This window comes from Heptranchias perlo, chromosome 6, assembly GCF_035084215.1.
Source record: "Heptranchias perlo isolate sHepPer1 chromosome 6, sHepPer1.hap1, whole genome shotgun sequence".
NCBI lineage: Eukaryota > Metazoa > Chordata > Chondrichthyes > Hexanchiformes > Hexanchidae > Heptranchias > Heptranchias perlo.
Window position 1 is genome coordinate 103,648,135 of NC_090330.1, and position 25,848 is coordinate 103,673,982.

A 25,848-nucleotide genomic window follows, 5' to 3' on the forward strand; every position below is an offset into this window, starting at 1 on the left:
CACTTAAGACGAATGGCCACTTGGGTGAGGTACTGTTGAAATTAAGGATTTAACTGCGGTACTCCTCACTATCTTAAGGAAAAGTAAAGGAGGAAAAATGGGCAAAGTAGGAATAGAAATACGGAACTTAGAAGCGGCACCATTTTCATGAAAATATATTTGGGGTAGAAGCAGAGATATGCATTTTTGTCACAATAATATAAAATGCAATTGACGTGATCATGCATTCCATTGTTATTTATATAATTGGGTCAAGTGTTGGCAAGTAATGACCAATTTGCCAACATAAGTCTTCAAAATGAGTCCACAAAGTTTTTCCCCTATTTCACCAGCTGAAACAATTTTTATAGTACCATTTCTAGCATGAGTGGACAATGGTTATTACCATTTTGTTCATCTTGTTAGAATAATCAATCAAAATGGCTATCTGATGATGTGACAACAACTTGGCTTGATTGCCCATGCTTCTTATCAGGAAGGATCTGCGAAATGAAACAACTACAAAGAATTCTCATTAGCTTTACCATCTTTTATTTTTGCAGTCCTGATTGGGGAAATTGGCTTTGATGAGTTACTGAGCTCAAGGGCACCAGGGAACTTGAATTAGCATGAAGAATTGAAACTGCAGTATCCTCTGTTACTTCCTAATGGCATCCACACCCTCTCACTGTCGGCATCAGTGGCTAATGGAATCAAGGGATATGGGGATAGGGCGGGAAAGTGGAGTTGAGGTAGAAGACCAGCCACGATCTTATTGAATGGCAGAGCAGGCTCGAGGGGCTGTATGGCCTACTCCTGCCCTTATTTCTTATGTTCTTATCAATAACTTTTTGAAGCCATCGTAATCATTGATATCATTAGAACTCATTGTTTAAAAATTCAAAATTCAGCGGAAAATAGGCAAAGAAACCAGAGTCTAAATTAATCTTATCTCTCAGTAATTGTTTAATACTTGAAAACTGTTGAGGAGGCAGAGCGAGAGAGAGAAGAAAAGAGAAAGAGAAAAAGGTGGTGCTGACAGAACATTGTCAATTACTGCAGCAAAAAGATCAAACCCATGAGCTAGGAGAATAAGAGACTGCAGAGAAAGCTATGGAAGATGTAGAGCAGTGATAGAGCATTTAAAAGATGCAGCTATACGATGGCACAATTGCTATTTTTACCCAAGCTGTATTTGATCAGGTGCTATACTGACCTTTAGGAAAACTTAGAAATGAAATATTATTTCATTTTGGATATCTCCAGAGGAAATAGAATCTGAAATTCTACATAAAATGTCATAGACAAAACAAAGTACAAATCAAAAAGAAAGTGCGGTATAATTTAATTGTTTTCATGCGTTTTTTGGTGTGTTTACAGCGATGTGTATACCAGAAAAACAGTTTCACAACCTAGGGAAAATGTGTGGGACACATAAATGCTTTACCATGATATCGAAGCACTGAAAGTCAGCTGTTCAGTCAACCATGAATAGTATTATAATTTAAAGTAAGAAGTCGCACAACACCAGGTTGTAGTCCAACAGCTTTGTTTGAAATCACAAGCTTTCGGAGCTTTGCTCCTTCATCACCTGACGAAGGAGCAAAGCTCCGAAAGCTTGTGATTTCAAATAAAGCTGTTGGACTATAACCTGGTGTTGTGTGACTCCTTACATTTGTCCACCCCAGTCCATCACCGGCATCTCCACATTATAATTTAAAGGTATAAGGTAAAGACATTTACATCCTATATTATAGATTGACAAATGATAGATGAATACATCAAGGACTGGAAACTAATCTCCCTATTTAGCAACAGGACTGCACGGTAAAATGTCACAATACATTTGAACAATCAAATAAGTAGAGCCATCACAATAGGCATGGCAGGAAGAGCTCAGAATTAAATTATAGAGATTCAACTCTGGTAACCAGAAGCAATGTCATTGTCACATGCTATTACTATAAATCCCACTCAACCATGAGTGGCGCACTCTCCATTACGTGCACTCCAAAAAGGGACTAGCATTTAAGCACCCCAAGCACATTAAATGCAGGAGATTTGACTAATTTTATTCCTTTCAAGTATTGAGTTTCTTTTATGCATCTTGATCTGCAGGCTGTATTCCATCATAATCAATGTGCTATCAATTAACAGAACAATTACTTCTGAATAATATCCACTGGAAATCTTGCATTTGTTGAATCATAAAATGTACATAGTAGTCAGGGAAAATACCTCATTCCGGGCCTTCAAAAAACGGTCGCATCACTTTCTTTTATCTTTTGTTGCCCTTTTGTTTTAGTTGCTGTTTCTATTGAATCTATTTGCCAAAATGAAAACCCAACGTGACAAATCGCAATACTTTTTATGCAAAAAGATTGCACTATTGCAGGGCATCTTCCTCAGTGTAATAACCCTACTGGACTTGTATTTAATGGCTGGCCGATTTGCTGGATGAATTAAAGCTCAGTGAAACTGGTTTGACAGTGCACGGCTAACAAATAGGTAGTGAAACAATGTTCCTTAGAGGTGATGGATAAGATTTTAATAAAATACCCATTGTTTCTAAACCCACAAAAAACAATTAATTAGCTTAACGCAATAAAATGTAATGCACCTAATAATGATTGATAGGATCATTCATTTTCTAATGTTTCATGAAGGCGCCTTCCTATGGTTACCTTGTGCATAATGTTGCACTGTTTTGTATTTTAGAAGATTAAGCCTCATGGTTCATTTGCTAAAGTATTTCATGTAAATGGAGTGATTGGTATGAATAATAAAAGGATAACTAGAACCGTGCATTGAATTGTGCTGCACAAAAACAATCCCACTCCTGGCGCAAACCTACTGCATGGCAGCCTGTATAATAATCTTCCTGTTTGTTCTGGGAATAATCCATTTAAAACAAGTGAATTGAACAAATAAGTTGTGCAAATCCCCAGATGGCCATTTTACTCGGAAAAGGGATCCTTCGGTCGATTGGTGGTAATGCCTCCAATGACAAGTGAAAACAGCAGTGCTGTGCCCATCAAATCGGTCATCCTTTGTGGTCAGTGGTTACCCGTGTCTGACATTGATTCACAACAACAGCCACAAGCCCGGGAACCAACCAGTAAAGCAACATTTAAACCCACTATGGGTTGAATCATGTTAAACTCTCCTGGTGCGATCAGTAGGCACCTTTGCTGCTTGATATATTATAGGAAACAGAAAGGTAACATGTTTGATCCCTTAACTTTTCTAAGTTGGTTGATCTCAACTCGGATGATGGTGGTTGCCACAGTTGGCCTCAGACTTCCTGGGCTAGTGAGGGGGAAACCAACCAGGGGTAACCACTATCCAGTCACCCTATTGGAAAGGATATATGTATGGACATTGTGTGAGGGGGGGAAATTGGGCTCAACTCACTGGCAAAATAATGTAACGACTCTGCCAGATTGCGATGTGGTCTGAGGTGCTGAATGGTTATCAACACTTTTGGAACTGCACTTCGACATTAGTCATTGTGTTCAACGGGGGAGAAGATTGTGGGGGAAAGAAGCAAATAACGTTGCATTTTCTGATCACTAAAGAGGCCTATACACACATTACTCGTGAATCCAGCACACAGCTGGCAATAACAGGATGAACACTGGGAGTGCTAATTCAAAACATCTACCTCCATATCTGAGGGAGAGGGTCTACAGAGACAGAACATCATACTTGGATAAACAGAAGAGCAGTATCTAAGGAAGTTAATCACTGTACTATGTCAAATTGCAGCAGGTGATGAGGGTCACCTTATTGACAGTATGAGCTGTACTTGCAGTTGTGAAAGTCACAGCTGGCTAATGCACCTGATATATGCCGTGAGGACTATACTATAAGACAGTATGTGAAGGGGAGATAATTGTAAGTGCCATGGATGCTTAGTACGCTGGATTAATGGAAGTTCATGGTGGGTTCTCCTACTTTAGCAAACCTGTTAAGGTCATTGAACTTCCATGTGGTGAGGCATTGACACTGGTGACCACCTCCTCCCATTCTCCGTGGGCTGTTTCTTCTTGGGGACCTGCCAAAGTGAGCTTCTCACCCCTTCCTCAGATAAAATCTCAGAGGCTCCATCAGAGCACCAGGCTGCTCCATGGCCTATTCCACTCCTTGTTGAAATTACTGTTCTGCAGTTTTTAAAAAAAAATGGTGCCTGCCCCTTTAAGCTGCTGGACGCATTGAAATCCTGAAGCAGCAAACAGACACCTCGTCCAGTAAAGGGTGAGCTCCCAATGAGAGGCATATTTCATGTAGAGCTCACCCATCCTATTTAAGCTATGCTGACCCAGGAAGTTTGTATGGATCGTAAATGCTTTAGACTCAGGAATTGGAAGTACAATATCAAAATTTGCGGATGATGCCAAATTGGGGGCTAAAGTTAATACTGAGGAAGATTGCGAGCAAATAAAAGATGTTAACAAACTTGCAGAATGGGCGTGTAAATAGCAACTTAATTTCAATATACCATAAGCACCTGCATAGGATCTGTTGGGCTGAATGGCGTCTTTCTGAGCTGGGAGTACTGTAATACTAGTACATTATGGTCTGGGTAGTTATGATTCATGCACCATGCAACGTCCTGTTGGGCCAATCAGAGAATCTAGGCTCTGAGCTCTATCCTGGCATACAAAGACCATGGGAGTAACTTTTACCCCCACGAATAGGTGGGTTGGGGGTGGGTGGGCAGTAAAAATAGTTGATTTTTGGAGTGGGACTGCATCCCGGCTCCAACACGCCCACTTCCGGGTTTAACCCAGAAACCCAAAAGTCCCGCCCCCACTTAAAGCCGGCGGGCCGATACTTAAAGGGGCCAGTGTACCTCATTGAGATAGTTGAGGTACTTAATTTTTTTGTGCATTACAAAAGTAAAACAAATTTAACCTAACTTGTTTGGGTTTCCCATCGCTTCCGATTAACGTCAGGTGAAAGCAGGCGGGAAGGGCCGGATCCATGAGGTGAGTGCCTTTATTGCACTGCTTTTGGGCCCGGAGGAGCAGGAGTGCTTCATCCAGGCCCAAAGAGCTCACCTGGCCAACAGGATCCCTGCGATCAGCTGAACTTCGCCCCCACCTCCCCCCCCCCCCCCCCCCCCAGATGCTGGACTACGGGTTCCCCTCGCGAATATCTGTAGGTGGGCTAGGTTCCCAGCTCCCAGCTAAAATCATGCCCCACGCATTGGCTGCAGTCCTACCCGGCCTACTGCAGCTTTGTAATTCAATGGGCAGAGGAAGAAAATAGTCGTTTCTTCTTGTATGATATTGGGCCGGATTTTGATGTAAAAGTAACAGTGAGGCTAACAGCACTCACCGTTATTTATGCGCAAATCGGACAGCGACTTCCAGCGACCACACGTGTGCAGTTAAACGCGGAAATCCGGAAGTTGCTGTTGCGATGCACTGCCCAAAAGCTGTGCGGAAATGGGATCTCGCCGTCTGACTCGTCATTCAAATATAATGAACTGCGTAAAATTCCTGTACTTACCTCATTGTTACGGACTAAACTTGCTGAAAAATGTTAGGGCTTGTCCATTCCAGTGTGTGTACCATTTTAACAGCATGGTAATTCTTAATTACTACCAAACAACCTCTCTTGCACTGAAAATTAACTTTTACAAGTGTGGAGACTCATTCCTTAAGTTTTTAATGATTGTTGGATGTTTTTAAAAAAAAAGAAAAAAAAATGTATTTTTTTACTTTTTCTTTCTGTCTCTTTTATCTCTGTCTCTTAATCCAATCTTTCTTTCTCTCTCTTTATTTTGCTTTCTGTACCTGGTTTGACAGTGAATTCACTATTCTAATTTACACTTCCTGGTTCAGACTTCTGCGCTGCTGATTAACGATTCTTCAATCTGATTGGTTAAGAGGACGCACAGTTGCTTGCCCCGTTCACACAGGCTCCAGATGCCCTGTAGAGGGGGCCGCGCTGTTTGGATCTCTAACTTACAGCAACTTGCCGTGCAAAACCCCATGGAAAGTTTATGGGCAAGTGCAAGTCTAATGAATGGCAGGTGTGTTTGTTCGCCACTCACGGCAAAATCTGGCCCATTATCTAAATTGTGTAATCATTGACATTATTTAATTTGCTATTTGCATTTCAGGTAATGATTTAGCTGGGGACGAGTTAACAAAGGCACAGAGTGGTAAAACCACTCACCCAATCACCCAATTTTTGTTCATGTTTTTGTTCACGGAGACTCCACACTTGTAATAGTTGATTTTCAGTGCCAGAGAGGTTGTTCAACAGTAATTAATACTTATCACGACATTGAAAGCGTACTTAGACTGAAATGACTTGACTTAACTTCCTGTAGCGAGTTTAATTGGTAACTACCATGCAAATACAGCGGCTTCTTGCCATTCATTGCATTTCAGTGGTGAGGCAGAGAGTGAGATTCCGCTTTTGCGAAGTTAATGGCAGAGCAGCGCATCTCGGACAGCAACTTCTGGAATTTTGCATTTAACTGCCCCTCGCCTGAAGTTGCTATGCGATTTGCACATAAATCAGTGAGCGTCGTTAGATTTTGACAGCAAATTCTGGGCTGATAATTTTTTGCAGTAAAGATAATATATTGTATAGTGTATTATTTTTTAGAGACATACTTCTGCTCTCTGGAGCTGTTCCTGGTGCCAGATAAAGAAAATGATAAAACCTAATGGTAGTTCTGTTACAGCTCATTTTCCCAGATGTATTGGTTGAATTCACAATTCATTTTTATAAATTGCAAAAAATGTGATTTTCTAGGATTTTCTCCAAATTTGTACGTCATAATGAATTTATTCCCTGACAATTTGCATAAAAATCCATCAGCAGAAGTCCTGTGAATCAAGCCTAATGTTGGTTTAGAATACTCCAGCTACAGATGATTCAACCTAACCATCCCACTGCAGGCACTTCAAGGGCAATCGGAACTAAGGACAGTCATTGAACTGAGCTGAGAAAATCAAACAAACAGGATCATTTGGAGTTCATCCCATGAGCACCCAAGGTGCCCCCAAATTTAGATTTTCTAGAATTTGGAAGCACCTGTCCAACAAAAGTGATGGAATACATGCAAAGAACAAATTGCTTTTTGCTTATGAATGACACTATTTTCCATATTAGAGAATAATTTTCCCAACTACAATGACACGTGATGGGTGAAATTCCAGTCAACGGGGTTACAAGTGAGAAATTGCACTTTTTAATTCACATTTTTTTACTGAGTCGGTAAGAGGAGTTTCATCCCCTTGTTGTTGGCCAGCTGTTGGGTCCACACACAGTAGCCCGGTATCTCTGTATCTCTATTTTAAGGTGTCAGCTGTGGCTCAGTGGGTAGCATTCTTGCCTCTTAGCTAGAAGGTTGTGGGTTCAAGTCCCACTCCAGAGACTGGAGCATAAAATCTAGGCTGGCAGTACTGAGGGAGTGCTGCACTATCTGAGGTGCTGCCTTTTAGATGAGATCTTAAACTGAGGCCCCGCCTGCCCTCTCGGGTGGTTTTAAAAGATCTCATGGCATTATTTTGAAGAAGAGCACGGGAGTTCTCCCCTGTGTCCTGGACAAAATTTACCCCTCAACCAACATCACCAAAACAGATTATCTGGTTATTGCCACATTGCTGTTTGTGGGATCTTGCTATGTGCAAATTGGCATCTGTGTTTCCTACATTACAACAGTGACTACACTTCAAAAGTACTTCATTGGCTGTAAAGCGCTGAGGTCATCAACGCCAACTCTTTTTTTCTTCTTTCTTAATTAAAAAATATTTCCATGCTTTGATCAGAAGATGTTACTATATTTCAGACTCCTTCCTAGTACTTTTGTCTTGTGTCCTCAATTGAAAGGCGGTTCCATTAGAGAACCCTAATCTGCGTCATTGTATATGCCACATGCCATGCATAGTTAGCATGTCCGGGTTTAAGAATTAGCCCCCTAATTGAGGTATAATCACCACTGGAAAATACATGGGATATCCACCATGCTCTCCTGACCCTTCTGATCAATGGACAATTAACATGCAATCAGATCAATGCAGAGATGATAAAACTATCTTGCCAAATTTATTTCCAGGTTAAATTACACACTAAAGCCAAAAGGTAAAGTAAGACATTGAAACACCACAAACTTAAACACAATCAAAATTGGAATCATTCCACAAGTAAATATCCTGTTAGAATGTGTTTCCTACAAAGTTCAAATGCAACAGACTATTGGATGAAATAGATTTGTCTCTTTTGTAAACAGTCGCGATGGGATGTTGTATGTCGATGACATGAATTTCCATTTCACCCGTGGAATTTAGATTCTTGTGCCAGAACTAAAAATGTACAGGTGAAACCCCCAACTTTCATACAGTATTAAAGGTTTTTTGAAGATGATGCTGTCAATCACCCATGATCAAAGAGTCATTGGGCCCGCAAAATGGGCAGACACAATCCTGTAAATACGTCGGGGTTGTGCCAAATGATGACCTCCGGCACTGGGGTCAATGGGAGATCACCCCATCTTAATAGGTGTGGCAGGTACCCTCATCACGACTGGTACATCTCAAGTGCCCACCTGGCCTAGGATGCTGCAAAATGTGGCCTTACAGCCCAGGTGAGGGAAAATGTTTGCCCCCCCCCCCACCTCAGAAATAATTCTTATGTAAGGGGGCCACATTAAACATTGAAAATTAAATTTCATGTACTTAGATCTTCAGGTGAGAAAGGCCAGCTTTCATTTTAATCTAGCTATTTTAAAAACCACTGTACAAAATAAATGCACCAATGTTCCTATTGTCACCAATGTATCTAAAGCTTGTCACTCGTGAGGTTGTTACAGTCCTTTATGACTTTATTGTTCTTTTGATGTTTAGTCCATCTGATGGTAAATATCTGATCCGAGGCAGCCTAATGGTAGGGTATGTATTCATGCATGATAGTGCCATACTAATCCAGGCATCGGATCAGATGGGAGAGAAGTTATGATGATTGATTGTTTTTGTTTTCTGGTCTAGTGAAGGATATAACCTGATGGTCTAAAGTATTTAATTCTTGTTGCTCGAGTTCAATATGAACTTGCTTTCAGCTTTGGCCCTGCAAAGACCCCTGTTAAGCACATCTGAACAAATTTAACTGATTGCATGAAACTTTCAATTATTTTAAAAGCTCAGTCTGTAAGTAGCATATATGACACCAGTCATGAATATAGGAACAGGAGTAGACCATTCAGCCCCTCAAGCCTGTTCTGCCATTCAATTAGATCATTGCTGGTCTGTATCTTAACTCCATCTACCCGCCTTGGTTCTACAATGCTTAATATTCTTGCCAAACAAAAATCTATCAATTTCAGTTTTGAAATTTCAATTGATCCCCAGACTCAACAGCTTTTTGAGAGAGAGAGTTCCAGATTTCCACTATCCTTTGTGTGAAGAAATGTTTCCTGACATCACCGATGAACGGCCTGGCTCCAATGTTAAGGTTACGCCCCTTTGTTCTGGACTCCCCCACCAGAGGAAATAGTTTCTCTCTATCTACCTTATCAACTCCTTTAATCAAAAACACCTCAGTTATATCACCCCTTAATCTTCCGTACGCTCAGGAATACAAGCCTAGTCTATGCAACGTGTCCTTATAATTTAACCCTTTTAGCGCCAGTATCATTCTGGTGAATCTGCACTTTACCCACTCCAGGGCCATTATATCCTTCCTGAGGTGCGATACCCAGATCGACTTAATCATGTTTTTTTACACTCTGTTTTCCCTAAACCTGCTGGAAAGTATTGAATAGCAACTGAAATGATGCATGTAATGGATTGTGAATGGTTGCACAAGTGACAACAACAGAAAGTGTGCTTGGGACTATCTTAGTGCCTCCAATGTTCATAAGTGTTTCCTGCCTATCAGATATCTTTACAACACATTTGTTTTCTGTACCTTCCACAGGATGTAAGAAGGATGATTATCTTGTAGCAGAAGTCATTCTATCTAGGCCAGAAACTGATTCAAGTACACCATTGGGATCATACCTCTTGTCTAGTTGATATGATCTGTAACTTGGTATTCCATTAGTACTTGCAAGCTTTCATTTAAATTCTTTTTTTCTTTACATTTAAATTTCACTTTACACATTGTGCTTTTTATTTGAGTTAAAAGTTTGCTATATGCCACTCCAGAGACTGGGGTAGACAATGGCATGCATTGTGCCCATTTTTCAGGCATAAAAGGACACAAAGCATACCAATTTAGCAATGGGATGGCTTGAGCCCAATCATCAATTGCGGTGGCCCCTCTACTAAATTCATGGGACCCATTTTTTAGACGTCCGCCTGGCATTAGTTCCTTAAATATGTAAATGAGGGGCTTAATGCTTGTTGAGGATCCTTTATAGAAATTTGTCTCTGATGAACAGACCAGGTGTCTGGGTCTTCCCTGCTCAGAATCTCCAGCGGCCCGAACGGCTGCTAACTAAAGGTAAGTTTTCAAAAATATTTTATTTAAATAATAAAGCACGCCCATGGAGCCAGAGGTGCAGGAGCGCTCCTCCAACTCCACAGGAGTCCCCTTGCCCACTCCAACCCCCGCCCCTTCCGCCCCGGCTGGGACTTACCTGAGGGCCCTGCCAGTGAGGCAGGTGGCTCAAATCTGAAGTCTTCGCTCGGGCGAGATGCCTGTGGATGTGTGACCAGCACAAGCAGCTCCCGCCGAGTGCGCTGATGAGGCCCAAGGATCGATTTCTATCGATCTTCAGGCCTCTTGCTTCAGGCACGCACTGGTCGTGCAGCTCCGAGTCTGGACCTGACGTCGAGGCAGCCTTCGACCGAGTGTGGCACCAAGAAGTCCTGGTAAAACTGAATTCGGTGGGGAATACTCTCCAATGGTTGGAGTTGTACCTGGCACAAAGGAAGATGGTTGTGGTTGTTGGAGGCCAAGCATCTTAGCTCCAGGACGTCGCTGCAGGAGTTCCTCAGGGCAGTGTGCTACGCCCAACTATCTTCAGCTGTTTCATCAATGACCTTCCCTCCATTGTAAGGTCAGAGTGGGGCTGTTTGCTGATGATTGCACAGTGTTCAGCTCCAGTCATAATTCCTCAGATAATGAAGAAATCCATGCCTGAACACAACAAGACCTGGACAATATCTAGGTTTGGGCTTATAATTGGCAAGTACTATTTGTGCCACACATATGCCAGGCAATGATCATCGCTAAGGAGAGAGAGCCTAACCACCTCTCCTGACATTCATTGGCATTATTATCAGCGCGTCTGCCGCTACCAACAGTCTGGATGTCACCATTGTGTAGAAACTCAACTGGACTAGCCAAATAAATGCCATGCCTACTAGATCAGGTCAAAGGCAGAATATTCTGCGGCGAGTGGCTCTCCTCCTGACCCCAAAAGCCTCTCCTTCATCCACAAGGCACAAGAAAAGAATGTAAAGAAATACCCTCCGCTTGTTTGGATGGGTGCAGCTGCAACAACAATCAAGAAGCTCAACAGGATCCAGAACAAAGCTGTCCACCTGATTGGCACCTCATCCACTTATCTAAAGTCTATCACTCCACTACCAGCATACTGTGGCTGCACAGTGTACTATCTGCAGGATGCACTCCAAAACTCGTCAAGGCTTGTTTTTGCAGCACCTCCCAAACCCGCGACCTCCACACCTAGAAGGACAGCAGATACTTGGGAACACCATCACCTCCGTGCTCCCCTCCGAGTCACACACCATCCCGACTTGGACACATATCGTCTGTTCCTTCATCGCCGCTGGGTCAAAATCCTGGAATTCCCTACCTAAAAACATTGTGGGAGCCCATTCACCACATGGACTGCAATGGTTCAAGAAGGCGGCCTTCATTTACCCTCTCAGGGCAACTAGGGATGGGCAATAAATGCCAGCCTTGCCAGTGAAGCCCACATCCCAAGGATGAATTAATTTTTTAAAATGTGAACAGATGCTTGAAGGTGAGATTTATACATCACTATTTGCAATTACAAGGCGGCAAGGAAAATACATTGTCATGGATAAATATTGATTATAGTGAATCTGAGTTCAGGCTTATTTTATCATTTGCTTTATAACATTATAAGATACAGTGTAATGACAATATATTAAATGTGTGGTTTAATAAAGCACAGTACTCTGATTTTACGAAATATATTCAATCATAACAATATTTTGATGGTGGTTAAATATTCAGCTATTTGCACATAATTAATAGTGTGGTCTTGCTATTCCACCAGGTCAATACCAGGTCAACAGCAGGTCTATTTATTTCCTCTGCATTACATTCATCATTGCATTGCAGCTGTGATGGAAAATCATTATAATAGTCATTTTAGGAAAGCTTGTTAGATATGTTATCATTATATTGATTCAAAATGTAATGTAAAAACATCTGGTGGGGAAGAAACACTGAGGAACAGTTGTTTTCTGCACATCGCAAGAGCCTTTTATGTTAGTGATTCTTGTTCGTGCAGGGCAGGGACTTTGCAGTTAGAAAGCATACAACTGAAGTTGCTTACACAGTCAAAGTCAGTGCTAAATCCTTGTCAAGAGATCTTGGGACTATATCTGAGTGTTCAGACAGAACTGTCTGTGATTCACTATTCAGGATGGAATGAGTCAGTACAGGAGCTATTATGGTATAAAGATGAAAGTGTGAACCCTAACAAATTAACAGAGATAGCATTGATATGAAATGGAACGTTTGGGCTTTAAAGTACATAGCTTATACCAATATTCAATTGGCCTAGAAAAGATGGAACAAAATCTTAAAGAAAAATTCCAGCTCAGGTGCAAGAGCATACTGAGGTATTGTCAAGACTTCAAAATAAAATTAATTATAATGGCAATCCCAGGCGGGTGAGTAAGAATTATAACAATATTATTTGCATACCATAGTTTTAAAATTCATTATTTGGAGCTGAAGGACCTGAAAATCAAAGCTTTTAATCCCAAAGGTGGAATTAATCCAAATTCATCCCTAGCATTTCGTACAGATGTAAATGTGTAGACCACAGTTCTTACTAACATAGCAGAATATAAATAGACTGATTCAAACTTTTTCAGAGATAAACATTTGCACAAATTTTGACTAATTTGTGTTAAATAGTTTTCTTTTTGATGTATGATTGTCTTGTTGCTGGTTTCAAAATAATGAAGGAAACAGGGACACTATTACACATGCATGAAGAAATCAAGCTTTTCTGGCACAGCTAAGTATTGATCAGAGCAGGAAACATCTAGAGGGAAGGGAGCCAATTATCATTCTGTTTATTAGGCAGCAAAATATCTACAATCAGTATCACTCAGGAGGCTCTCCATTGGGCTGGCTTGTTCAGATAGTCTTTTTGAACAATTGCATAGAAATTTTAATTTAGCATATTCACAAAGAACAGCTTTGTTACTAATTACTATATTGAGATATTGAGAGGGCTTTTGGTTCTTCAACAATAGCAGTGTAACTGAGTTCATTATATATTCTAACTATATGGAATTCCTGAGATGGGCATATTATTAAGGATCTCAATGGGCAGAACATTGAAATCTATCTGCTAACAACGACAACTTGTATTTATATCGTGCCTTTAACACAGCAAAACGTCCCAAGGTGCTTCACAGGAGCGATTATCAAACAAAATTTGACACCAAGCCACATAAGGAGATATTAGGACAAGTGACCAAAAGCTTGGTCAAAGAGGTAGGTTTTAAGGAGTGTTTTAAAGGAGGAGAGGGAGGGAATTCCAGAGCTTAGGGCCTAGGCAGCTGAAGGCACGGCCACGGATGGTGGAGCGATGAAAATTGGGGATGCAGACTTAACTACTAAAGTATCAAAAACGCAATTTTCAAAAACATACATATTAAATAGGCATGTTCACTCTGTGGTTTTACATCATATCTTGCCTGCCATGTAGCTGTAAGCAAAGAAATTCCAAACCATTGCTTCCTTAGTTTTAAAAGGTTTGCACCGAGCGACTTCTCATCCTCGGTGATTTCAACATCCACCTCAACTCATCATGCTCTCGCTCCTCTGCGTTCACCACCCTTCTATCTCCCTCCACATAAACTCCCCTACCCATATTCACGGCCACCTCCTCGACCTTGACATCTCACGTGGCCTCTCTACTCCCATCGTGTCAATCACGGATAAGGCCATTTCTGATCATTTCCTGGTATCCCTCTCCACCCATATCCCCCTTCTCCCTCCCAAGCCCAATTCCTTCTGTGTCCGCCCCTGGAAAAAAAACTCTGCCCCAAGTTACTTACAGCTGCACTTTCAAATTCCCAACTGTCTACCCTTTGGCCCTCCATTCACCGCGACATTTCTTCTCCTACCAATCTGCTCAATCACACCCTCACCTCCACGCTTGTCCCCCTCTAAACCATTACTATCTCTCATCCTGGCCGCTCCCCCTGGTATGGCCCTCATCTCCACTCCCTTAAGTCCAAGGGATGCAGACTTGAACGTTTATGGCAGACAACTGCTTTAGCCATTCATCATCAGATCTGGCTGGACCACATAAAGCTGCTCACTTTTCCAGGATAATCATGGAATGCAAAGAAAACCCTCGGCTTCTCTTCTCCACTACAAACCTTAAACCTCTCTCCCCTGCCCCCTCCACCCTCACCTCCAATGATAAGCGTGAGGAGTTCATGGACTTCTTTGTCACTAAGATTGAGACTATTCATTCAGCTGCCTCTGCCACTTCCTTCCCTTCCCCTAGCTCATCAAGCCAAACTTCCCCTAAGGTTCACCCCTGCCCTGCCCTAAACTTGCACCTTTCTCTAGTTTCTCCTCATCTCCCCTCATGCCCTATCCGAGCTCATCTTGACCAAGAGACCCACCTCCTGCTCCCTCGACCGTATTCCCACCAAACTGCTGACCACCCAACTTCCCTTCCTGGCCCCCACGTTAGCTGATATTGTTAACGGTTCACTCTCCTCAGGTATTGTCCCCCTCCCCTTCAAAGCTGCCGTCATCACCCCCCTTCTCAAAAAACCCCACCCTTGACCCCTCTGTCCTTGCAAACTACCACCCCTTCTCCAACCTCCCTTTCCTCTCCAAAGTCCTTGAACGTGATGTCGCCTCCCAAATCCGTGTCCATCTTTCCCGTAACTCCATGTTTGAATCCATCCAATCAGGTTTCCGCCCTGCCAGAGTACTGAAAGGGAACTTATCAAAGTCACAAATGGCACCCTATGTAACTGCAACCATGGAAATCTATCCCTCCAAATCCTTCTCAAACTGTCTGCAGCCTTTGACACGGTTGACTACGCCATCCTCCTCCAACGTCTCTCCTCCATCGTCCAGCTGGGTGGGACTGCACTCCCCTGGTTCCAATCTTATCTATCCAGTTGTAGCCAGAGAACCACCTGCAATGGCTTCTCTTCCTGCTCCTGCAACGTTAGCTCTGGAGTACCCTGGGGATCTACCCTTGGTCCCTATTTCTCATCTACATGCTGCCACTCGACGACATCATCTGAAAGCATGACGTCAGATTCCACATGGACACTGACGACACCCAGCTCTACCTCACGACCACCTCTGTCGACACCTCCACTGTCTCTCATCTGTCACACTGCTTGTCTGATGAGCAAAAATTTCCTCCAACTAAACATTGGGAAGACTGAAGCCATTATATTTGGTCCCCGCTGCAAACTCCGTTCCTTAGCCACCAACTCCATCCTTCTCCCCGGCCACTGTCTGAGGCTGAACCAGACCGTTCGCAACCATGGCGTCCTATTTGACCCGGAGATAAACCACATATCCATTTCATCACCAAGACCGCCTAATTCCACCCCTGTACCATCGCCCATCTTCGCACCTGCTCAGCTCATCTGCTGCTGAAACCCTCATCCATGCCTTTGTTACCTCCAGACAGGACTATTCCAATGTTCTCCTGGCCGACCTCCCATTTTCTACCCTCCATAAACTTGAGTTCATCCAAACCTCTGCTGCCCATATCCTAACTCGCACCAAGTCCCATTCTCCCATCACCCCTGTGCTCGCTGACCTACATTGGCTCCCGGTTCGGGAACACCTAGATTTTAAAATTCTCATCCTTGTTTTCAAATCCCTCCATGGCCTCGCCCCTCCCTATCTCTGTAACCCTCCTCCAGCCCTACAACCCTCCGAGACCTCTGCCCTCCTCCAATTCTAGCCTCTTGCGCATCCCCGATTTTCATCGCCCCGCCATTGGCGGCCGTGCCTTCAGCTGCCTCGGCCCCAAACTCTGGAATTCCCTCCCTAAACCTCTCCGCCTCTCTACCTCTCTCTCCTCCATTAAGACACTCCTTTAAACCTACCTCTTTGATCAAGCTTTTGGTCACCTGTCCTAATATTTCCTTATGTGGCTTGGTTTCAAATTTTGTTTGATAACGCTCCTGTGAAGCGCCTTGGGACGTTTTACTACGTTAAAGGTGCTATATAAATGCAAGTTGTTGTTTTTGTTGTTATCAATTGAGAAAAGAAGTGCATTACTATGTAAAAGCTGCATGGTAATTAGGGTACTTGGTGGGATTCCAAATATCTGTTCATGAAAAGATCTTGATGGGTTTCAAGTGAGTTGTCTTTCATCTCCGTTTGTTGTAATAGGTATTGTTAGGCTGCATATGATGTATGCATTCAGGATTCCAATGCACTCTTTCACGTCACAATCTTGTCACACTAATTGTCTTATCAGGTGCCACTACAATAGAAAAATATGACCTGAGAACGAATACTTGGACCCAAGCCGGAGTGATGAATGGCAGGCGGCTGCAATTTGGAGTGGCTGTCATTGATGATAAACTTTATGTCGTTGGAGGCAGAGATGGGCTGAAGACTTTAAACACTGTGGAATGTTACAACCCGAAAACAAAGACCTGGACTGTCTTGCCTCCTATGTCTACTCACAGACATGGTCTCGGTAAGCAATACCTGGGTTTCCAACATAGGAGGTCTAACATATAAGTTTTAAAAGCTTACTGTTCTGGGCCGTAAACTATTTTTTTCACCAAAACTGGACAGTTTCTTTGAGAGTTCCATTCAAACTTTCCCTCCTTCAAAAGAAAAATCAGACATGGCTAGTTTATAAAACAATTGCTTGGTTGGGCTGCTCATATAATATCTAAAAATATTGACCCTTTGAACATTTTCATACAAAACCATTCCTTTTCCAACCAACTGCAAAATGGCTGCCTATATTTTACTTGTAATGTGTTAATTTTTTAAAATGTTAAACCTATATTTTCCTTCATCAGAGCGTTAACAGTATAATTGAGGTACTAGTCATTTCACCACTGACAATGGAAAACATCTCCTTTAAATAACCCTTTCCTTTATTTGAATAAAACCGACAGTATTATTTGTTACAGACAGAAAAAGCTGAAGAACTATTTTGAGGAAAATATGAAATTTCCTGAGGAGGATTGTAATTTCTGTGGCAGTCATGGAATAATTTCAGTTCTCATCAATCTTGATTTATGGAGAACGGGAGACATATAAAATGAAGAGTTTAACAGTGGCTCCTAATATCAGTTATGAATTATTGGTTTTATTTGACAACAGGATTGAATAAAATAATTCTATGGTTTTGCAATATGAATGGTCTAGAATCTGCTATGCAATCAAGGATATGATGTAACTGAGCATGCTTAAAGTGTTATTTTAATGGCTTTAGTTGTCTGGTTAAATCACTACAAGTGTCATGTATTAGTTGCTTCATGAGGGGTGGACATTTGCCAGGAAAAATAAACATACAAAAATGTTGTTGGATTTACAAATTCTGGTGACTTTAGTCTAGAAATTGCTGTCAGCGATGAAATCACGAGTGCTTAATGCAGTCATATCAAATTCATCTCTCCGCTATTTTAAAGGAGGCACTAACCAGTCTATAGTAGCACTCCATTTTCAGTGTTTGACTGAAATAAAGCCACGTTTTTCAGATGCTTGTAGAATTCTATATTAATTAAAGAATAATAGTGTGAATACCTGCAGTGGACACCAGCGCTCTACCTTCCATTGTCATTGGGAAAGGCAGAATGGTTTGCCAAGTTGCAGAAGTTTCAACTTGCCAACTTAGAATATCCATGTTTTTCACCATTTTAAAGGGTTCCTTGGGATTAAACCATTGAAGCACAGCAAACAAAAATTGTTAAAAACGTCTGGGGAAGATTGAAAAAAACAAAGAAGATCAATGTTTACCATGCAGGAAGTTTACCTTTTACACACAAGTATTCACATTCAGCAATTTTGAATAGTGCCATAAATTGGCCACTGAACTACAAGTGCTGGAACCAAACTCTTTCTTCAGCAGTTGGTGCGCCCTCTCTCCAGCAAAGAAAGTGCCAAATTCTCATAGTCCCACATCGGCTTTGCATTATTTGCCAATGGGACAATTTAAGCTGAAGTACCGTACCCACCCCCAGGTGGGGCAAAACTCAGTGAGCTCCCGCATCACATGAGGGATCTTGTGTACAGGGACAGTTAATCCTAAAAGCATAACTGCAGTGCCTGCAATTTTCTGTCCATTGATTTAAATGGATGGAAAATCGTGGGTAGTGCAATTTAATTTTCTGACAAGCCACCCGAGTTAGACCTTGCTATTGGTGCTGGGTTTGAAAAAATGTCACCCAATGTGTGAGAGTTTCAGTGACACATCTATCTAAGGTGCTCTACCATCCAAAACACAACATTTGGATTAATTGATGGCACTGCAATGGTTTAATTCAATCTATAAATCTTTTTAACACATCTTTAGCTTTTCTAAAGCATTTCACCATCACTTTATGGAATGATTCAATTTTAGTAATCCAGTTATTTCTGAAGTCACCGTGTTGAAGAGCGACAGTTAGTCAATCTTTATAAAGTTATTGGCAGCATTTCATATCAGAAATAGCCAGAAAAATGGGGTCAGGACCAAGGAAGTGATTAACTCTGCTAGCATGCCTTCTAGCTAAGAAATCAAACAGTAAAAGGGATGAAATGGTGAGGCAGCTAATCAAGTCGGGACAGGCAGTTAAAAATTGGATATTGTGACAATTCTTGTGCACTGGATTTCTTTTAAGTTGATGGGCAAATTTTAAAAGCTCATATTTGCAATGTGCATTCTATAAGTGTGTTATAATCATCCTCTTAAAGAAACCCTAGAACCTATTTCAGTCAGGTATTCAGGACCCAAATGACATAATTGCTCACTATTCAGATCGTTTCTAGCACCATTAAGGATGACTGGAGAAAGTCACTTGCAAAATTAACCAAGAATATTTTTTTCCCTATGGTCTAGAACAGACCACTTGAACACCAAGGTGTTTCATTAAAAATATTGCACTGAAATCAGTAGCCAAATAGTTGCTTAATTACACTAAAATCTATTTGGAAGTCACACCTTAAAGCATGTTTTTTTGTCCTGTTGACCCGAGGTCACCGGTTACGGTTATTGGCTTAGTACAAAGAGGAGAAGAGTCAATTCTCTCTTAACTCTCAATTTGCTTTATTCACGCTGTTAGATCATATACATATAGCTTATACGTCTGGTTAGATATAGACATGCAGTTTGCACCAGGTTATACAGTTCTATACCCAAACTAGGATCTAAACGCTATACGTCTGGTTAGATATAGACATGCAGTTTGCACCAGGTTATACAGTTTTATACCCAAACTAGGATCTAAACGCACACCCACTAGGTTTCTCTGACACTTCCTGAGTGGTCACAGAATATAAAGGATAATACCCGAAAAGGAGAGCTGACGCTGGCCAGGCGTTCTGTTCTCTCTCTCTCTCGATGTCGTCTCTACGTCCCTGACGTAGGTTCTTCCACTTCCGCGATGATTGGTCTCCGGAGTCTTCGCTCTGGCTCCACGCCCCAGATTCTTCATTCTTATTCCGAATCTTATCTCTTCAAGCTGTGCTGTCTCTCTCTCCCGTTGGTTTAGGCTTGCTCGCCTAGTCCATGTCTTCTCCTCATTGGCTCTGTCCCAAGGACTTAGGTAGCATTACCTCATTACTCCTTTTCTAAATAAGGACTTGTGTCTTATCACATCTCCTTTGTCTTTCACAAAACTTAGCTAATTCAAACCGGTTCCAGCCAGCTCAGGCCAGCGACTGAACTCAGGTTACTTCAGTTCAAAAGTTGCTTTTGCCTGTGTGTCAGCAGTTTGGAATAAACTCAGTAGTTTCTGCATCCCCTGACCAACAGTCCTTTTAAATATAGTAATGTGACCTAAGCAGATGCAACTTAGTGGTTTCACTAAAAGACAGACATAAAATCAGGGTTCAACTTACTTATAAAAAGAAAAAAAATAGACTTGCATTTACTGTCTCCTTTCATGATCTCAAAACGTCCCAAAGCACTTTACAGCCAATTAAATACTTCTTGAAGTGTAGTCACGGTTGTAATGTAGGAAATGGAGCAGCCAAATTGTGCACAGCAAGATCCCACTATCAGCAATATGATAATGACCAAATAATCTATTTTTAGGTGTTGGTTGAGAGCTAAATATTGGCCCGAACACCGGGGGAGAAACGCCCCTGCTCTTCTTCGAATTAGTGCCTTTTACGTCCGCCTGGGAGGGAAGATGGGGTCTTATTGAATTTCATGGCAATTATTTTGCAGTATTTAATTTACATCAGAACAGACCTGCTATTGGAGAAAGGACACAGAAGTATGGGATATCAGTCCTTCCTTCTCACTGAAGAAATCCTGGACCATCATTATGGCCATGAAGCTCCGGATATTAGAAAAAAACATAAATCCTTATCCAAGTAGTATTTATATTTTATAAATAACAGGAGTCCTTCAGCCCTTTTACAACCCTTTTTAGCTCAAAATGTTTCCAATTAGGGCTATGCTCTGTTTTCTATTTTTAAGGCAATGTTCTATCCAACACCCCACGCACTATTCCATACCTCTGTATCTTAGTCATTAACGTTCATTAATTAATGTTCTGAGAAAATATGATGCATCGTCCCTTTAAATGTGCATATTTCAGGATTAGGAAATGGCTATGTGGCATAATAAGCCCCCCCCCACCCCACCCCAACAACACTTTTTGTTCGATCTCAACCCCACTTTGCTGCCTTCTCACCATATGACTCAGCCCCTTCATTCTCCCAAAATGTACCTGATCATCTGTCGTGGAAAACCAACCACTCGGTAGAAGACTAAACCATGTTACTTTAGTTAATTGTCTATCAATAGCCAAATAACACAACGTCCAGAATTATGGCGAAGTATTAGAGGGAAGTGTTGTTGATGGGTATTTGGATGGTCATTACCGATGAGAGTGATGAGGATTAAGAATCATAATTTGAGATGAGTGTTCATAATAGCATTACAGGTTACTGTAGAATGATGATTATTATAGATAAGCACTGAGGACAATCATTAGGGATGAGCACCAGGGATGAGTGCTCAGAATGAGCATCATGATTAAGAGTCAGGGAGCAGGGTAAAGGATCAGTACAAGAGATGAACATTATAGTTGTACTTTTACAGATGAGTATTGGAGTTAAAGACTGAGGATGAGGATCAAGGATGATCATGACAATATCAGAATTGGGCATTACACTTTTTTTATTACAAATGGCCATTAGATTTGAACAGTAGACTTTCAGTATCAGAGACTTCCGATGAACTCAAAAGAGTTCCAGTTTTCACAGTTGTGTACAAACAGCTTAAAATAATTCATGAGGGGTATATTTGTTTTCAACCATGGCTCAGCATCTGTTTTGGTTTGTGAAGCCCTTAGGATGTTTACTATGACAAAGACACTTGTTGTTCAGTACTGTGCTGCCATAAGGCAACTGGGGAATGAATGATTTACATGTTCAGGAATTTATAGAAACAGTGCAATTTGACAGTGAATGCCTGGAAGGAAACCTAGGAGAGCGAAGCCAAAGCACTTAAAATATCCACTTTGGCACACAAACTATGGTGCTCCATAGGCGAAACAGGCTCAAGGGGCTGAATGACGTACTCCTGTTCCTATGTTTGCCGACGTTGTCAGTGCTTTAGGTACTCAGTGTTGGACTTACAGGATGGCCTTCCACTGACGTGAATGGTGTCGCACTGACAGCGGAGCCAAGGAATTCTGGCCCTCCATCCCAATTGTGGAGGCCATGATGACACTGCAGATATCACCAGAGCTTATCTGGAATGACCCCAAGGCACAGAAATGGAGGGTGGGGCTGACTTTTACTGCCATATAGATAATAGTTTGACCCTGGAAGTCTTCATTCAGTAGATAGCACAGCTCCGTCACAGCGTCCCAGCTTTTCTCCAGCCTCCTGAGACACTGCTCCTCAGATATTCCCAGGCCACTACTCCCAATGCACTGAATACCAGCAGGACCACCCTGCCATTCTCGTTTGCCAAGTTTATATCAAAATCTACCTTTTTCCTGTTCTTTCTCCTCAGCCAATTGTGGTGCAACTAGCACACTGAATTCACTAGTTTTCAACCCAAAGTTGCAGCTCTTTTCTCCTGCTCTCTTTCTTGATCCTCCGAGGCCCAGAAAAATAATTCGATACTTACCTTTGGTGGACCTCTTCGGTTCTGTCGCCCGTGAAACTGTTCAGAGCATAAAATGGCAACCGGGGTCCTACTTACGTCATAGGGGCCTATTGCCTGAAACAGGCGGGAGCTTTGGACACCCGGTAGTATGCCCTTTTCAAAATGGAGCCAACCACGCAATAAAGCTACTGACCCCATTTAGAGGCTGTTACTGCCCCATTCACACCAGGCGAAGGCAGTGAAAATCCACCCTAGTGATTCCATTTATAGCTACATGGAGTCATTAACAATACTCTTTATTCATCAACAATGAATGCATCTAACAGGTTTATTCTCTATTTTCAGCCTGTATGCAGTGAGAGCAGTCCCAGCTCTTGTGGAATGCAAGTAGTTGGTGACATTGTGCATATACCTGTGTTTGTGATCTGACCAAAGGAATGTAAATTGAAAGAAGAAAGAGATAGTTACTGGACCCATAGTCCTTATTAGGAATTTATACTAATCCAGCCTAATTAATTTTGTATTATACTAATTATGTAACTAATGGTGCCACTTTTAAATTAGCTACACAACAACAATTTGCATTTATATAGTACCTTTAATGTAGTAAAACATCCCAAGGCGCTTCACAGGAGCGCTACCAAACAAAATTTGACACTGAGCCACATAAGGAGGTATTAGGACAGGTGATCAAAAGCTCGGTCAAAGGCTGGCCACCCGCCTTCCACTCTCCATAAACTTAAGCTCATCCAAATCTCTGCTGCCCGTATCCTAGGTTTAGGGAGCGTCGTAAAGCAGGAGAGAGAGGTAGAGAGACAAAGAGGTCTAGGGAGGGTATTTCAGAGCTTAGGGCCTAGGCAGCTGAAGGTACGGCCACCAATGGTGGAGCGATTAAAATCGGGGATGTGCAAGAGGCAAGAATTGGAGGAGCGCAGAGATCTCGGGCGGTTGTAGGGCTGGAGGAGGTGACAGAGATCAGGAGGGGCGGGGCCAGGGAGTGATTTGAAAACTAAGATGAGAATTTTAAAATCGAGGCATTGCTGGACCGGGAGCCAATGTAGGTCAGTGAGCCCATGGGGTGATGGGTGAATAGGACTTGGTGCCAATTAAGATACGGGCAGCAGAGATTTGGATAAGCTCAAGTTTATGGAGGGTGGAAGACGGGAGGCCAGCCAAGAGAGCATTGTAATAATCCAGTCTGGAGGTAACAAAGTCAAGGATGGGGGTTCAGCAGCAGATGAGCCGAGGCCAGGGCAGAGACGGGAAATGTTACGGAAGTGAATTAGGCAGTCTTGGTGATGGAGCGGATATGTGGTTGGAAGCTCATCTCAGGGTCAAATAGGACGCCATGGCTGCGAATGGTCTGGTTCAGCCCCTGACAGTGGCCAGGGAGAGGGATGATGTGGGTGGCTAGGGAACGGAGTTTGTGGTGGGGACCAAAGACATTGGGCTCAATTTTGAAATGGTGGCGGGTTTGCAGCGAGGGGCGGTGGTGAAGGTGCGCATGGCAAACCCGAATAAACAAACTTTACCGTTTCCGACCCGATCGCATCGTAATTGATGGTGATTAACGTGCTCTCGGGTTTTGAGCCTGGCAGCCAGCCTGATTGACTGATGGAAGATCAGGGAGGGGGAGGGGAAGATCAGAGGGGTGAAGAAAGGGAGATCGGGGGGACATCGGGGGCTGAAGAAGGGGAGATTGGGGGGACATCGGGGGGTGAAGAAGGGGAGATCAGAGAGGGGGACATCGGAGCAGGGTGGAAAGCTTGGTTGATTTTGTGTTTTAACTGCGTGCAATGGTTTTTTATGTAATTTATTTAGTTTCTTTTTGCTTGATCTGGCCCTTCATGTCTAGTTTCACCAGACGTGAATCAGAAGCCGCGGGAAAGCCGCCCAGGTAAGTTAAAAATCGTTCTAAATACCTAATATGTCACAAATAAAGTGCCTTAAGTGCCTCAATAAGGTACATTTGGCTCTTTAACTATCATCCCGTCGGCTTTAACTGCCGGCGGGACTTCCGGATTCGGGACGCCCGCACGCGCACACGTGCGTCCATGGGGAACTTGGACCTCGGCAGGTTGGAGCTGGGCTCCGAACCCGAACGGGATTTCCCCGATTTTTGGAGCCACCCCGCCCTTAACGCACCCGCAATTTCCCGGGAAAATCGAGCCCAATGGCTTCGGTCTTCCCAATATTTAGTCGGAGGACATTTTTGCTCATCCAGCCAGGCAAGCAATGTGACAAATGAGACAGTGGAGGGGTTAAGGGAGGTGGTTGTAATTTGGAGCTGGGTGTCGTCAGTGTACATGTGGAATCTCACATTGTGTTTTTGGATGATGTCTCCGAGGGGCAGCATGTAGATAAGAAATAGGATGGGGGCCAAGGATAGATCCTCAGGGGACTCCAGAGGTAACGGTGCCGGAGCAGGAAGGGAAGCCATTGCAGGTGATTCTCTGGCTACAACTGGATAGATAAGAATGGAACCAGGCGAGCGCAGTCCCACCCAGCTGGACGGCGGAGGAGAGGCATTGGAGGAGGATGGTGTGGTTAACATGTGCAGTTGTGGCCAATCAACTTAACACTGAATCAATGGAAAGAAAAAAGATGGGCATTGAAGTTTTCAGGGCTGCAGAGCAGATTTTATTGATAAATAAGGCTAAAAGGCTGATTTGAGTTACATCTATGAACATCATAAATATCATCGCTATAACCTATTTGAGATGATAAAACCACATCGACCATTTGATCTTCTGATTCTGCTTCTGCATCAATATAATTTGCAACACTAAATAATTCAAAACAGTGTGAAATGTGGGTATGCTCACTTCCAATGGTCCTACACTGATCAAGGTGTATCAGCTGTATCACGTGTATACCTGGGCCACTATGTTTTCCATTTAATTTTATTTACTCCACAAAATGGACTTTGAAAGGCACGAGGAACTCAAGCACTCAGTGAACTCCACAGATTCACATTACTTTAACATTAATCCCCAGTAGCCATGGTTCTTCAGACTCATGAATTGGACAGATACTGAACAGCTTTTCACTGAAATATGTGTGTGCAACTTTATTCTTTAGCAGTTTGAATAGCCTCATAGCTAGAGAGATAGTGATTCTTCCTGCTTTCCGACACACACATTTCTTCACTGATAAACAAAAGCCATTCTTGTGACCCACAGCATCTCCTTATTCACAGCACACCGCAGTGTGTATTTCTTATATCCTCAGGCAGAATTGACATCCTTTTGGAAAAAAAAACATATCGCTCCCTGTCATGAAGTAGAACCTTATCTTCCCTGAGTTCATGTCAGGTTAGGTTGGGCAGAAATACTAAGTCATGATAGAGATAAACGTTTGGCTGTCTTAGAAAG

General features: G+C 42.5%; 1 protein-coding gene across 1 annotated transcript in view; it reads left to right on the forward strand.

Moving 5' to 3' along the window:
• The window catches only part of LOC137322595 (kelch-like protein 1), a 279,032-nt gene that overhangs the window by 218,098 nt on the left and 35,086 nt on the right, over positions 1–25,848 (forward strand). The window contains exon 7 of the mRNA XM_067985502.1: positions 16,661–16,885. Coding sequence (XP_067841603.1) covers positions 16,661–16,885 — 225 coding nt within the window. The remainder of the gene's footprint in view (positions 1–16,660; positions 16,886–25,848) is intronic.